The 16,843-nt window shown below is 37.7% G+C and overlaps 1 protein-coding gene across 1 annotated transcript; it reads left to right on the top strand.

Annotated features, from left to right (window-relative positions):
- The first annotated feature begins 6,515 nt into the window (after positions 1-6,515).
- LOC128668536 (hornerin-like) lies at positions 6,516-15,833 on the top strand. The gene has a single exon (XM_053741694.1). The coding sequence runs from the start codon at positions 6,516-6,518 to the stop codon at positions 15,591-15,593; it is 9,078 nt and encodes a 3,025-aa protein (XP_053597669.1). The 3' UTR covers positions 15,594-15,833.
- Positions 15,834-16,843: the final 1,010 nt, after the last annotated feature.

The raw sequence follows: 16,843 nt of genomic DNA, 5'->3' as shown, positions 1-16,843 counted from the left end.
ATATTCAGTATCATATCATATCTTTATTAAGAAGGGTTATAGCGTTATTTGTTTATGAGTGATCTTCACGGCACACCGTAAAAAAAGACATTCACTCCAACAATAATGTATTAACTGTTAATAAATATTTGTTAACTATTAATGCATATTTATTAACTGTTAATAAATGTACTTTTATTCCGAAGAAATATTTATTAAATATTAACAAATATTTATTTTTATTTAATAAATAAAATTATTGCATCCAAACAAATGAATTTATTAATATTTAATAAATTCTTTTATCAGTGCGATAGTGAACAATTAGGAGTTAGTAGATAAATAAAACGGTACAGTAGATTCCTTATCTTATTGTAAAATGGGAAATTGCTATTGCTTGTTTAATTTATAAAATAAATTGAACCAGAGAAGTAATTTTTTCAGTTCACTATAAAAGATGTTGAATACTTTGTTTTTGAATATTCAGCCTGCTAAAAAAATTCGATAGATTCTTATAGTTGTATGTATAAGGCCCTATACTGAACTATAGTACTTCTCATCGAACTCATTCATTCTTATCGAATCTCATAGGGAATTTATTTCTTTATTTATCTATTAAAATTTTTAGGCCCTGAAGCCTTAGCTCCCTAAGGGCCTTACAATGTATACAAAACGATAAATAAAATGTATATAATTTATGGGAATCTATTGGATTCTATGAGATTCTTTAAACAGGACATGCACTTTCAATTTAAATTCTATTTATCCTATCCACCAGCCATAAAAAATTGAACAATTTGCTAGCATTAAGTCACCATAAAAATATTGATTTAGTTAACATAAAGATAACATTCTAAATCTTTTAGATCAACATAAAATAGTGTTAATTTATTGACTTTTTGTCATTACAGAACTAATCACTGTTTGGCAACAAATCAATGTAACGTGTTATCAAAAAGTTACTAAAATATTGGCAAAAAGTTGACAAATTGTTGCCATAAAGTTATCTTTTTGATATATAAAAAAATTAACTTTTTGCTGGACCTCAGTAGTGATATTTTTAAACAAAACTGCCTTTTTACATCGCAAAACAAATGGCAACATGTATTTTCTAACCTTTTTGAAACAATAAAGTTAAAACTCGGTCACTTAAAATGCGACCCAACCAAAAATAAAATTTTACCCATTTCACGACAGCCGCAACATGTCTACCTAAATATTTTAAGCTTCTCTAATTGGTAGTTATATCCGCTAAGCAGTACAAAAATCAGGCAGTTGAGTGCTATATACAGTGTATATATATTAGGGTGGGTCGAAAAAATTGACTATTTTTTTTTTATTCATATAGGAAAGAATTGATTGCTTGGCATCTCAAAAAAAACCTCTGAGGATATGAGACCTTAATATTAACTTTTAAAGTTTCCTCATCTCAATGTTTTATTTCCCATTTAAATAACATGGGAAAAAAAATTGTTTAAGTTTGGACTTTAATACGTTGATAATGGCTAATTGTACAGATAAGTTCAGCATATAATATTGTAGAGAATTGAATGCTCTACGAAAAAAGTCACTTATCAATTTTTGATAAATCTATCTGTTCAAAAGTTATCTGAGCTCAAAGTCAAGTTGTAATAAACTTCAAGATCTTTTTACTTTTCCGTCGAAACTGTCAGATTTATCACATAACTTTATAAGATTTTTTTATAGACAATTTTATTCCCACAAATGATTTATAGTAAATTTTTTCCAAATTTCGCATTATTTTCTAGTTATTTTCATTTCAATGTTGAGCTCTTGAGATCGATCAGAACATTGTTTTTTTAAGAGATTGACATTAGTATAAAAATAACTAGAAAACAATGCGGAATATGAAAAATCTTTTCTGAAAATAATTTGTAGAGAATAAGATTGTCTACAAAAAAGTTCTTATAAAAATAATAATAAATCTAATAGCTCGACAGTAAAGTAAAAAGATCTCGAAATTTACTATAACCTGACTTTGAGCTCCAATTAATTTTAAACAGGTGGATTTATAAAAAGTGATAATAGACTTTTTTTGTAGCTCATATAGTACCCTAGGAAATAATTAACTGAACTTATTTGTACAATAAGCCATTGTCGAGGTATTAAATTCCAAACTTCAAAATTTTGTTTCTTATGTTATTTAAATGAGAAATAAAGAATTGCGTCGAGAAAACTCTAAAAGTTAATATTAAGGGCTCATATCTTCAGAGGTTTTTTTAGGATGCTAAGCAATAAATTTTTCATATTATGTAGGAAACTAAGATGGTCAATTTTTTGACCCACCCTAATATATATATAATTTAGTGCTATCTACCGATCAATTGAAGAGTCATTTCTACTTAGTTCTTGGGTTGAAAATATCTACAGTTATCTCTAATTAATACTTTATCTATTGACGAACAATAAATGATGCGTCAAATAATACAAAAAATTGAAAAATACAGAAACACTAGAAAAAAAAACCGGGCATCGGTTGGCCCTGCGGGCCAGTCCGAAAACTTCCCGCTGTTTTCAAGCTCAAGGAGTGATATTATAATTTAAACAAAAAAAAAAGTTAGACTATTAAAACAAGTTAGATTATCACGAAAAAATTATATAAAATTTTAATTTTAATTTTTTAACTTTTTACCGCCGATATCTTTTTACCGAACTAATTCACCGATTTTGACGTTTAACGTGGCAATTGGCGCGTTTCATTGAATTCTAGAGCTGATTAAAATTTGAAATTGATCGCCTCAGTTGCACATACACTCATACACACACAGACTCACACAAACACATACATACACACACACATCATTCTGAAAATAGTCAGAATAGCTTCCTAGGACCTCAAAACGTCGACATCTGATGAAAACTCGATTTTCGAAAATCGGGGTGAAAACAATAACTTCCCGAAATTTTGAAAATTTACAATTTGTTTAGCGGGAAGTTAAAAAATTAAATCCTACCAAAAACAGATTCTTTGTATAAAGACGCGCCAAGTGCACATTAAAAATTTTTTATAGGTAAAAAAAAATTATTTTTTACAAAAAAAAAAAAAAAAAAAAAGTCAAATCGAAAAAATGCCAAGTACCTAACAAAATTTGAAGTCATGGTAAGCATTGCCATAGAATTTAATAAATAATTGAATTACAATGTTTCAATCAATGTACTTAATATGCGTTACTACATGTTTTCAAACGAAATTACTTTCTAATAAAATCAAAAGATGTTCTTTTTTTGACTATTTTGTCATCAAGCCAAGTAAATTGAAATTTTGTTATTTAATGGTGTTTGAAATTTTATGAAAATGTTTGCCATGATTTTGAATCATATTAGAAACTTGGTATTTTTTCGATTTGATTTTTTTTTTTTTTGTAAAAAATACTTTATTTATGCTTATGAAAAATTTTTAACGTGTGCTTGGCGTGACTTCATACAGAGAATCTGTTTTTAGTAGGATTACTTCATCCTCGCGAATTGAAAAATAAAAATATGAAAATGTTTATTTTGCCTAAAACTGAAAATCAATTGAAAAATCTACACGAAAACGATTATTAAAAAGCTAGAAGGTAAAATACCCAATACAAATAGTTTTCAAAATGTAATCCATCATACCACGATTTTAGTAAAAAGATATTATTAATATCGACAAAATAAGTATTACTCATGAAAAATAGGAACATTTCTCAATCTATTGAAGAAAAAATTAATAAATTATGAAATTTTCATATTTTGGCAAAGTTTTTAGAATATACTAAAAATGTATTAGTACTTGAACTATCTATTTAGACATGCCGCAGTTGTTGAACACTCTGAGAGCAATACTTGAACGAGTATAAGATGCAGGATAAGGTACAGATTACAGTGCGAAAATCGATAGAAACTCATCAGACTTTTTTAATTTTCGATTTTATAGATTTAATTATATATGATTTAATAATGCCTAGTATAGAATATTTTCAAAAATTTATAATACTTGAGTTAAAAAAAAAAAAATGGTAATTTATACATTTTTTGGACAAATGGAATGAATATTAATAAACAAATTTATTCAACAATATGGGACTGTAGATTTTAAAATAATTTTCAGTTTCTTTTTTTGATTTACTCGATTTATTGAATATAAGACATTAAAATTATCAGATGCTTTCAAACTTTGCTTTCTTATGAGTTGTTCATTTTTATAAAATATACAATTTCTCAATTTAGGTAACTATTATTTATAATATTTATTAATAAAAAAAAAATTATTAAAATAATTAATTGATTGTTTTTATTTCTTAAAATCACTCGAATCCCATAATAGTAACCTGTTCAGCAACTGTTGCATGTCGAAAAACATAGGACTTATACTTGAATAATTTATGTGATCTTTTTCAATTATCGGATGCAACTTAAAAAATTATGAGATATAGTTAGAAAACGAAATTAAAAATTAAAAAATAATTTTTTGAGCTTGTAAGAAATGTACTATGGTTAAAAAAATCTATTTTATGTACTGGTAGAATTTCTTTTTACTGAAAATATTGATGTAACGTACTTTTTGCTTTATGTTATTTATTTAATAATTTTGAATCATTTTTATGAGAAAACAAGCATCGATCGTTCATTCATTGTATGTCAGTATGGAAATAAATAAAATTATAACTATTTGGGTATGGAATCAAATAATAATTAGTGCAATTACTTCCAAAATTTAAAAAAAATATTGCAGTACGAAAATTTCGAATATGGAAGGCTAAATTTTTTAAATAATAATACTTATATAAATTTGTTCTAGTTATGCTGCTATTATCAGTGGTATTCCATTTACTGAGTACTTTACCTCATTGCTTCCTAAATTATTATTTTTGTGCAAGTGTTAGAAAAGGATTTCACTTCGTCACATATTGTAAATCAGAAGCAAATCTAAAATCGATACATAAAAAAATTCTAACTATAAAAAGAAAATCGATCGTATTTAATGAAACAGTGTCAGAAAATTGAAAATACTAAATAAGTATGATTGATTAAGCAGTAAACTTCTGCTGAGTTTTCTTAGACAATATGAATATAAAGACTGTAAATAATTTTGATATTGTTGTAATAACATACATTATTCCTACGTATGGTAATTTCACAATATATGTATTAAATTCACGATTCAGGTTGGTTGATGTAGAAGTTGTATTACCTAGAGAAGGCAAGCATAATCAAAGAGTGATTTATTTTTTGGTTTTTTTAATAATTCACGTGGTTTTCGATATATACAGATTTTAAATTAAGCAAATGTCTTATCATTCGTATGATCTAAAAATGAACAGTGATTAAGAATAAATAATTTTATCTTTGAATATTAAGTAGAGTTGGATGAACAAGAAAGAACTGGTGCAAAGGTAAGGTAGACTAAAGTCGTGACTCAATACATTATAATTGATGTATCAACAATTGACACAGTTGAGCCAGTACTGATTCAAGTGATGACACAGAAAGATAAAACTCGTCATGATCAAGAAACAAATAGATCCAGAACAAAAAGTTGATGTGGGGCTGAAATCATGACCACAATCACAAACAAAAAATAGAAACAAAAAGAATCAGTATTAACATGTTTACGTTAGATATTATGATTAAAAAATATAAAATATGAAATGGAATTGATGAGATGAAAAATGACGAAATAAATAAAAAAAAAACAATAGCCAACGTAAAACATTGTTAATCCAAAGAAGATGATTGGATGTAACCAAAAAAATCAAATTAAATGGCTTGTTAGAAATACATTAAATAAATCTTATTAGATACAACGACAAAATGGATAATATATAATATTATTCGAAAATCAGAGAGAATTGATTCAAGGCTGGAAGATAAAGTGATTAAGTAGCTGCGGCTCGAAAACTGATCTGAAATAATAGAATGTATAAGCTAATTAATTCGCAATAAATGTAAGATTCATGTCAGACGAAACGAACGAAAAGCTAATAAACGTATGAAAAAAAAAGTATAACAATTAGATCGTGACTCATCAAAAAATAAAATTCGACATGTAACCAGATTCATATATTATTAGTAAAATTAAAAAAGTAAAGCAATAGTATGAGAAAAAAAAAAGATAAAAAAAATAATGGAAAATGGTTAAGAGTGGGTCAATGAAAAAGTCCATAAGATTCAGACAGCTGAAGCAAATTAAATAAAGTACAATAAATACAAACGAAAAATGTAAAAATAATTATCAACAATATTAACAGAATAAATAAAACGGATTTATCAGACAGGAAAAAATTAAAATCAAAAAAAATATTTTCAGAAAAAATAAGTTGTTAAAAAAAAAAACATATTGTGCTAAAGAAGATAAGAAACGAAAATAAAGAGAAAAATGAATATTAACTGATATAAAAAACAAATAGTAATGTAAATCATAAATGTAAATATATTTAAATATATATACATACACAAAAACATCTGAACTTCGGCAAGTATGTGCGTATATATAAAGGAGTACCGCGAAACCATAAAAGTTCGAAGAGTCCAGGGATTCAATGAGAATGAAGCTCATCGGTGCGATATTACCACTTTTAGTGGTAGCAGTAGCAGCAAATAAATTCGACAAAGTACAGCGAAGCCGCATAGTAGATCATGGCGATTATGAAAAGCAAATAATATTAGACCTCGGAGGTGAGACAGGAGAGAAGTATGAATTGGATATAGGAATAATGGGTTTCCAGGACTTGGTAAATTCACACAAACATGGTTTCACGCTGAAAGAAGATCACGGAAAATGGCAAATAGAAGATGGTGCAGGAACGCAGGCAATGTCTAATTCTGACTCGAAAAGCAACAGTGCATCTGATGCGAGCAGTTTCTCGAACTCAAGAGCCGCTTCAGATGCTGCATCAAGATCTAAGGCTGGAAGTAATTCCAACTCTTTGTCAGACACCGGCAGTTATTCTAGAAGCGGTTCCGGCAGTAGATCTGACTCCCGTGCAAGATCGATCAGTGGTTCAGACTCTTCCTCCAACTCTGGTAGTTATTCTGGAAGCGACTCGAGCAGTGCCTCTGACTCACTTTCAAGATCAAGCAGTGGTTCGGACTCATCCTCCAACTCTGGAAGTTATTCTGGAAGCGACTCGAGCAGTGGATCTGACTCACTTTCGAGATCGAGCAGTGGTTCAGACTCTTCCTCTAACTCTGGTAGTTATTCTGGAAGCGACTCTAGCAGTGGATCTGACTCACTTTCAAGGTCAAGCAGTGGTTCGGACTCATCCTCCAACTCTGGTAGTTATTCTGGAAGCGACTCCAGCAGTGCATCTGATTCACTTTCAAGATCAAGCAGTGGTTCGGACTCTTCGTCCAACTCTGGAAGTTATTCTGGAAGCGACTCGAGCAGTGGATCTGACTCACTTTCGAGATCGAGCAGTGGTTCAGACTCTTCCTCTAACTCTGGTAGTTATTCTGGAAGCGACTCGAGCAGTGGATCTGACTCACTTTCAAGATCAAGCAGTGGTTCAGACTCTTCCTCCAACTCTGGTAGTTATTCTGGTAGTGATTCCAGCAGTGGATCAGACTCACTTTCAAGATCAAGCAGTGGTTCGGACTCTTCCTCCAACTCAGGAAGTTATTCTGGAAGCGACTCCAGCAGCGGATCTGATTCACTTTCAAGATCAAGCAGTGGTTCAGACTCTTCCTCCAACTCTGGTAGTTATACTGGAAGCGATTCGAGCAGCGCATCTGACTCACTTTCAAGATCAAGCAGTGGTTCAGACTCTTCCTCCAACTCTGGTAGTCATTCTGGAAGCGACTCCAGCAGTGCATCTGACTCACTTTCAAGATCAAGCAGTGGTTCAGACTCTTCCTCCAACTCTGGTAGTTATTCTGGAAGCGACTCGAGCAGTGGATCTGACTCACTTTCAAGATCAAGCAGTGGTTCAGACTCTTCCTCCAACTCTGGTAGTTATTCTGGAAGCGACTCCAGCAGTGGATCTAATTCACTTTCAAGATCAAGCAGTGGTTCAGACTCTTCCTCCAACTCAGGAAGTTATTCTGGAAGCGACTCAAGCAGTGGATCTGACTCGCTTTCGAGATCGAGCAGTGGTTCAGACTCTTCGTCCAACTCTGGAAGTTATTCTGGAAGCGACTCTAGCAGTGGATCTGATTCACTTTCAAGATCAAGCAGTGGTTCAGACTCTTCCTCCAACTCTGGTAGTTATTCTGGAAGCGACTCTAGCAGTGGATCTGATTCACTTTCAAGATCAAGCAGTGGTTCAGACTCTTCCTCCAACTCTGGTAGTTATTCTGGAAGCGACTCCAGCAGTGGATCTGACTCACTTTCAAGATCAAGCAGTGGTTCGGACTCTTCCTCCAACTCTGGTAGTTATTCTGGAAGCGACTCCCGCAGTGGATCTGATTCACTTTCAAGATCAAGCAGTGGTTCCGACTCTTCCTCCAACTCTGGTAGTTATTCTGGAAGCGACTCCAGCAGCGGATCTGACTCACTTTCAAGATCAAGCAGTGGTTCAGACTCTTCCTCCAACTCTGGTAGTCATTCTGGAAGCGACTCCAGCAGTGCATCTGACTCACTTTCAAGATCAAGCAGTGGTTCAGACTCTTCCTCCAACTCTGGTAGTTATTCTGGAAGCGACTCGAGCAGTGCATCTGACTCACTTTCAAGATCAAGCAGTGGTTCCGACTCTTCCTCCAACTCTGGTAGTTATTCTGGAAGCGACTCTAGCAGTGGATCTGATTCACTTTCAAGATCAAGCAGTGGTTCAGACTCTTCCTCCAACTCTGGTAGTTATTCTGGAAGCGACTCCAGCAGTGCATCTGACTCACTTTCAAGATCAAGCAGTGGTTCAGACTCTTCCTCCAACTCTGGTAGTTATTCTGGTAGTGATTCCAGCAGTGGATCTGACTCACTTTCAAGATCAAGCAGTGGTTCAGACTCTTCCTCCAACTCTGGTAGTTATTCTGGAAGCGACTCCAGCAGTGGATCTGACTCACTTTCGAGATCGAGCAGTGGTTCGGACTCTTCGTCCAACTCTGGAAGTTATTCTGGAAGCGACTCTAGCAGTGGATCTGATTCACTTTCAAGATCAAGCAGTGGTTCAGACTCTTCCTCCAACTCTGGTAGTTATTCTGGTAGTGATTCCAGCAGTGGATCTGACTCACTTTCAAGATCAAGCAGTGGTTCGGAATCTTCCTCCAACTCTGGTAGTTATTCTGGAAGCGACTCCAGCAGTGCATCTGATTCACTTTCAAGATCAAGCAGTGGTTCGGACTCTTCGTCCAACTCTGGAAGTTATTCTGGAAGCGACTCGAGCAGTGGATCTGACTCACTTTCGAGATCGAGCAGTGGTTCAGACTCTTCCTCTAACTCTGGTAGTTATTCTGGAAGCGACTCGAGCAGTGGATCTGACTCACTTTCAAGATCAAGCAGTGGTTCAGACTCTTCCTCCAACTCTGGTAGTTATTCTGGTAGTGATTCCAGCAGTGGATCAGACTCACTTTCAAGATCAAGCAGTGGTTCGGACTCTTCCTCCAACTCAGGAAGTTATTCTGGAAGCGACTCCAGCAGTGGATCTGACTCACTTTCAAGAGCAAGCAGTGGTTCAGACTCTTCGTCCAACTCTGGAAGTTATTCTGGAAGTGACTCCAGCAGCGGATCTGATTCACTTTCAAGATCAAGCAGTGGTTCAGACTCTTCCTCCAACTCTGGTAGTTATACTGGAAGCGATTCGAGCAGCGCATCTGACTCACTTTCAAGATCAAGCAGTGGTTCAGACTCTTCCTCCAACTCTGGTAGTCATTCTGGAAGCGACTCCAGCAGTGCATCTGACTCACTTTCAAGATCAAGCAGTGGTTCAGACTCTTCCTCCAACTCTGGTAGTTATTCTGGAAGCGACTCGAGCAGTGGATCTGACTCACTTTCAAGATCAAGCAGTGGTTCAGACTCTTCCTCCAACTCTGGTAGTTATTCTGGAAGCGACTCCAGCAGTGGATCTAATTCACTTTCAAGATCAAGCAGTGGTTCAGACTCTTCCTCCAACTCAGGAAGTTATTCTGGAAGCGACTCAAGCAGTGGATCTGACTCACTTTCGAGATCGAGCAGTGGTTCAGACTCTTCGTCCAACTCTGGAAGTTATTCTGGAAGCGACTCTAGCAGTGGATCTGATTCACTTTCAAGATCAAGCAGTGGTTCAGACTCTTCCTCCAACTCTGGTAGTTATTCTGGAAGCGACTCCAGCAGTGGATCTGACTCACTTTCAAGATCAATCAGCGGTTCAGACTCTTCCTCCAACTCTGGTAGTCATTCTGGAAGCGACTCCAGCAGTGCATCTGACTCACTTTCAAGATCAAGCAGTGGTTCAGACTCTTCCTCCAACTCTGGTAGTTATTCTGGAAGCGACTCCAGCAGTGCATCTGACTCACTTTCAAGATCAAGCAGTGGTTCAGACTCTTCCTCCAACTCTGGTAGTTATTCTGGTAGTGATTCCAGCAGTGGATCTGACTCACTTTCAAGATCAAGCAGTGGTTCAGACTCTTCGTCCAACTCTGGTAGTTATTCTGGAAGCGACTCCAGCAGTGGATCTGACTCACTTTCGAGATCGAGCAGTGGTTCGGACTCTTCGTCTAACTCTGGAAGTTATTCTGGAAGCGACTCTAGCAGTGGATCTGATTCACTTTCAAGATCAAGCAGTGGTTCAGACTCTTCCTCCAACTCTGGTAGTTATTCTGGAAGCGACTCGAGCAGTGCATCTGACTCACTTTCAAGATCAAGCAGTGGTTCCGACTCTTCCTCCAACTCTGGTAGTTATTCTGGAAGCGACTCTAGCAGTGGATCTGATTCACTTTCAAGATCAAGCAGTGGTTCAGACTCTTCTTCCAACTCTGGTAGTTATTCTGGAAGCGACTCCAGCAGTGGATCTGATTCACTTTCAAGATCAAGCAGTGGTTCAGACTCTTCCTCCAACTCAGGAAGTTATTCTGGAAGCGACTCAAGCAGTGGATCTGACTCACTTTCGAGATCGAGCAGTGGTTCAGACTCTTCGTCCAACTCTGGAAGTTATTCTGGAAGCGACTCTAGCAGTGGATCTGATTCACTTTCAAGATCAAGCAGTGGTTCAGACTCTTCCTCCAACTCTGGTAGTTATTCTGGAAGCGACTCGAGCAGTGCATCTGACTCACTTTCAAGATCAAGCAGTGGTTCGGACTCTTCCTCCAACTCTGGTAGTTATTCTGGAAGCGACTCCAGCAGTGGATCTGACTCACTTTCAAGATCAAGCAGTGGTTCGGACTCTTCCTCCAACTCTGGTAGTTATTCTGGAAGCGACTCCCGCAGTGGATCTGATTCACTTTCAAGATCAAGCAGTGGTTCCGACTCTTCCTCCAACTCTGGTAGTTATTCTGGAAGCGACTCCAGCAGCGGATCTGACTCACTTTCAAGATCAAGCAGTAGTTCAGACTCTTCCTCCAACTCTGGTAGTTATACTGGAAGCGATTCGAGCAGCGCATCTGACTCACTTTCAAGATCAAGCAGTGGTTCAGACTCTTCCTCCAACTCTGGTAGTCATTCTGGAAGCGACTCCGGCAGTGCATCTGACTCACTTTCAAGATCAAGCAGTGGTTCAGACTCTTCCTCCAACTCTGGTAGTTATTCTGGAAGCGACTCGAGCAGTGGATCTGACTCACTTTCAAGATCAAGCAGTGGTTCAGACTCTTCCTCCAACTCTGGTAGTTATTCTGGAAGCGACTCCAGCAGTGGATCTGATTCACTTTCAAGGTCAAGCAGTGGTTCAGACTCTTCCTCCAACTCTGGTAGTTATTCTGGAAGCGACTCCAGCAGTGGATCTGACTCACTTTCAAGATCAAGCAGCGGTTCAGACTCTTCCTCCAACTCTGGTAGTCATTCTGGAAGCGACTCCAGCAGTGCATCTGACTCACTTTCAAGATCAAGCAGTGGTTCAGACTCTTCCTCCAACTCTGGTAGTTATTCTGGAAGTGACTCCAGCAGTGCATCTGACTCACTTTCAAGATCAAGCAGTGGTTCAGACTCTTCCTCCAACTCTGGTAGTTATTCTGGTAGTGATTCCAGCAGTGGATCTGACTCACTTTCAAGATCAAGCAGTGGTTCAGACTCTTCGTCCAACTCTGGTAGTTATTCTGGAAGCGACTCTAGCAGTGGATCTGATTCACTTTCAAGATCAAGCAGTGGTTCAGACTCTTTGTCTAACTCTGGAAGTTATTCTGGAAGCGACTCTAGCAGTGGATCTGATTCACTTTCAAGATCAAGCAGTGGTTCAGACTCTTCCTCCAACTCTGGTAGTTATTCTGGAAGCGACTCGAGCAGTGCATCTGACTCACTTTCAAGATCAAGCAGTGGTTCCGACTCTTCCTCCAACTCTGGTAGTTATTCTGGAAGCGACTCTAGCAGTGGATCTGATTCACTTTCAAGATCAAGCAGTGGTTCAGACTCTTCCTCCAACTCTGGTAGTTATTCTGGAAGCGACTCCAGCAGTGCATCTGACTCACTTTCAAGATCAAGCAGTGGTTCAGACTCTTCCTCCAACTCTGGTAGTTATTCTGGTAGTGATTCCAGCAGTGGATCTGACTCACTTTCAAGATCAAGCAGTGGTTCAGACTCTTCCTCCAACTCTGGTAGTTATTCTGGAAGCGACTCCAGCAGTGGATCTGACTCACTTTCGAGATCGAGCAGTGGTTCGGACTCTTCGTCCAACTCTGGAAGTTATTCTGGAAGCGACTCTAGCAGTGGATCTGATTCACTTTCAAGATCAAGCAGTGGTTCAGACTCTTCCTCCAACTCTGGTAGTTATTCTGGAAGCGACTCGAGCAGTGCATCTGACTCACTTTCAAGATCAAGCAGTGGTTCCGACTCTTCCTCCAACTCTGGTAGTTATTCTGGAAGCGACTCTAGCAGTGGATCTGATTCACTTTCAAGATCAAGCAGTGGTTCAGACTCTTCCTCCAACTCTGGTAGTTATTCTGGAAGCGACTCCAGCAGTGGATCTGACTCACTTTCGAGATCGAGCAGTGGTTCAGACTCTTCGTCCAACTCTGGAAGTTCTTCTGGAAGCGACTCTAGCAGTGGATCTGATTCACTTTCAAGATCAAGCAGTGGTTCAGACTCTTCCTCCAACTCTGGTAGTTATTCTGGAAGCGACTCGAGCAGTGCATCTGACTCACTTTCAAGATCAAGCAGTGGTTCGGACTCTTCCTCCAACTCTGGTAGTTATTCTGGAAGCGACTCCAGCAGTGGATCTGACTCACTTTCAAGATCGAGCAGTGGTTCGGACTCTTCCTCCAACTCTGGTAGTTATTCTGGAAGCGACTCCAGCAGTGGATCTGATTCACTTTCAAGATCAAGCAGTGGTTCAGACTCTTCCTCCAACTCAGGAAGTTATTCTGGAAGCGACTCAAGCAGTGGATCTGACTCACTTTCGAGATCGAGCAGTGGTTCAGACTCTTCGTCCAACTCTGGAAGTTATTCTGGAAGCGACTCTAGCAGTGGATCTGATTCACTTTCAAGATCAAGCAGTGGTTCAGACTCTTCCTCCAACTCTGGTAGTTATTCTGGAAGCGACTCCCGCAGTGGATCTGATTCACTTTCAAGATCAAGCAGTGGTTCCGACTCTTCCTCCAACTCTGGTAGTTATTCTGGAAGCGACTCTAGCAGTGGATCTGATTCACTTTCAAGATCGAGCAGTGGTTCAGACTCTTCGTCCAACTCTGGTAGTTATTCTGGAAGTGACTCCAGCAGCGGATCTGATTCACTTTCAAGATCAAGCAGTGGTTCAGACTCTTCCTCCAACTCTGGTAGTTATTCTGGAAGCGACTCGAGCAGTGCATCTGACTCACTTTCAAGATCAAGCAGTGGTTCGGACTCTTCCTCCAACTCTGGTAGTTATTCTGGAAGCGACTCCAGCAGTGGATCTGACTCAATTTCAAGATCAAGCAGTGGTTCGGACTCTTCCTCCAACTCTGGAAGTTATTCTGGAAGCGACTCCAGCAGTGGATCTGACTCACTTTCAAGATCAAGCAGTGGTTCAGACTCTTCCTCCAACTCTGGTAGTTATTCTGGAAGCGACTCCAGCAGTGGATCTGACTCCCTTTCAAGATCAAGCAGTGGTTCAGACTCTTCCTCCAACTCTGGTAGTTATTCTGGAAGCGACTCCAGCAGTGGATCTGACTCCCTTTCAAGATCAAGCAGTGGTTCAGACTCTTCCTCCAACTCTGGTAGTTATTCTGGTAGTGATTCCAGCAGTGCATCTGACTCCCTTTCAAGATCAAGCAGTGGTTCAGACTCTTCCTCCAACTCTGGTAGTTATTCTGGTAGTGATTCCAGCAGTGCATCTGACTCACTTTCAAGATCAAGCAGTGGTTCGGACTCTTCCTCCAACTCTGGAAGTTATTCTGGAAGCGACTCCCGCAGTGGATCTGATTCACTTTCAAGATCAAGCAGTGGTTCAGACTCTTCCTCCAACTCTGGTAGTTATTCTGGTAGTGATTCCAGCAGTGGATCTGACTCACTCTCAAGATCAAGTAGTGGTTCAGACTCTTCCTCCAACTCTGGTAGTTATTCTGGTAGTGATTCCAGCAGTGGATCTGACTCACTCTCAAGATCAAGTAGTGGTTCGGACTCTTCCTCCAACTCAGGAAGTTATTCTGGAAGCGACTCCAGCAGTGGATCTGACTCTCTTTCGAGATCAAGCAGTGGTTCAGACTCTTCCTCCAACTCTGGAAGTTATTCTGGAAGCGACTCGAGCAGTGCATCTGACTCACTTTCAAGATCAAGCAGTGGTTCAGACTCTTCCTCCAACTCTGGTAGTTATTCTGGTAGTGATTCCAGCAGTGGATCTGACTCACTTTCAAGATCAAGCAGCGGTTCGGACTCTTCCTCTAACTCAGGAAGTTATTCTGGAAGCGACTCCAGCAGTGGATCTGACTCACTTTCGAGATCAAGCAGTGGTTCGGACTCTTCCTCCAACTCTGGAAGTTATTCTGGAAGCGACTCCAGCAGTGGATCTGACTCACTTTCGAGATCAAGCAGTGGTTCGGACTCTTCCTCCAACTCTGGTAGTCATTCTGGAAGCGACTCCAGCAGTGCATCTGACTCACTTTCAAGATCAAGCAGTGGTTCAGACTCTTCTTCCAACTCCGGTAGTTATTCTGGAAGCAATTCTGGCAGTAGTTCTGATTCTGACTCAGCTACGACAGCAAATTCCGCTTCACGTTCCAGAAGTCGCTCTCTTTCCGGATCGGGTTCAACAGCTTATTCGGGATCTGATTCCGCTTCATCAAGCAACTCGTTGTCTGAGTCAGGCGATTACTTATCGTTTAACTCCCGTGATTATTTGAACAGTTTTGATGGAGTTAATCAGAACGCTTTTGTTGGTTCCGATGTTTACCGTGGAATATATGGAAACCAAAATCAAGATTATTACAAAGCATCTATGAATCCCAACCGTAACGTTCATACATCGTTAAGAGGAAGATATAATCACGTCCATCCAGGCCTCAGAAATGTCCGCCGTTATCCTTGGACTGTGGGAGTCATGAGGAATGGTATTTGCACTTGTGGCCCTTACTACCCTATACCCATGGCGTACTAAATTTAGTGTATCACGATTGTCGATCCCCTTATTATAATCTATCGTTTGACTGGGATTCGTTGATTTTTTATCTCGGTTTTTTCTCTACTCCTATATGTTTGGTTTAGATTATTTACTCTTTTATTAGATAATTATTTTTTTTTATCTGTGAGTCGAAAAAAACGTTACTTCAACCGTATTATTTTTTATTGTTGATTTATTTTTTCTTCCTTTATACTCTTTGTTTACTTCGATTATATACTGTGAATTTTGTTAACTTTGGTTCAATTTCTCCATCACATCTTATTTTTATTCATGATATTGAATGTCAGTTTTTTTTAATGTCTCTAATCGTTAATTATTCCTATACCTACGTTTCTGTTTTTCCTTCTGTTTTTCTATCCCTGGCAATTTCCATCATTTTATCGATTCTTATTGTTACATTCCTGCATCTTGTCTTCTTTGAAGAATTCTTAACTTATATTGTCTGTTCCTTTCAAACTAAATTGTTTTCTGATTTGAGGTTACTGCAGAATTAATTTTCTGTCAATTAATTATCTGTACATTAATAAATATAATTGCTGTTAAGAGTTGTTGTTTTTTAATTTTTTACCCTACTTCTTTGTTCAGACTATCCTATTTTTTTTCTTGACGACTGCATAAACTGCTAATTGCGACGCTCTTAGACAGAAATAACAGGATTTCTTCCTCTCTGCAAGTGCTTGTAGCTAATTTACGTTTTGTAACCGGCCTCAATGGTAATAAATCTTAAAGCCCGTTTTTTTCAATTTTCATGGTTTTTTTTTTAATTTACTTGCAAACTACTTATTTTAGAACAAAATTGCACAGACCGTTTTTTGTAGATAATTTTATTCTCTACAAAAAAGGTGGTTTAGTCCATTACCGTAGAGCAAATAGATTCCTAGATAAATCTAATTAAATATCGCAAAATTTGAGATATCGCTATTTTATCCACGATTTTAGTACTTTTTTATAAATTTATGGCCGAAGAAATATATAATATTTCCTGGTTAATATATCATCAAAAATATGTCGAGTTATACGAAGCTGTCTCCCATTGCACTTACCTCCATCTTTTTTTATCTTAACCCAAATGTCTCCGTTTCACCTTCGGAAGTTTTTTCAATTACTACCTCTCTCAGTACAAAAATAATTGTTTCATGCTTTTTATAATTACTTATAAATGTTTGATATGTACTTTCATATTTTGCTCTAAAACATGATGTGTATCTACTGCCATAATTTCATAA

This window comes from Microplitis demolitor, chromosome 9 (genome assembly GCF_026212275.2).
Source record: "Microplitis demolitor isolate Queensland-Clemson2020A chromosome 9, iyMicDemo2.1a, whole genome shotgun sequence".
Lineage (NCBI taxonomy): Eukaryota > Metazoa > Arthropoda > Insecta > Hymenoptera > Braconidae > Microplitis > Microplitis demolitor.
Note: the sequence above shows the minus strand (reverse complement) of the source record. Positions and strands in the feature narration are given on the sequence as shown.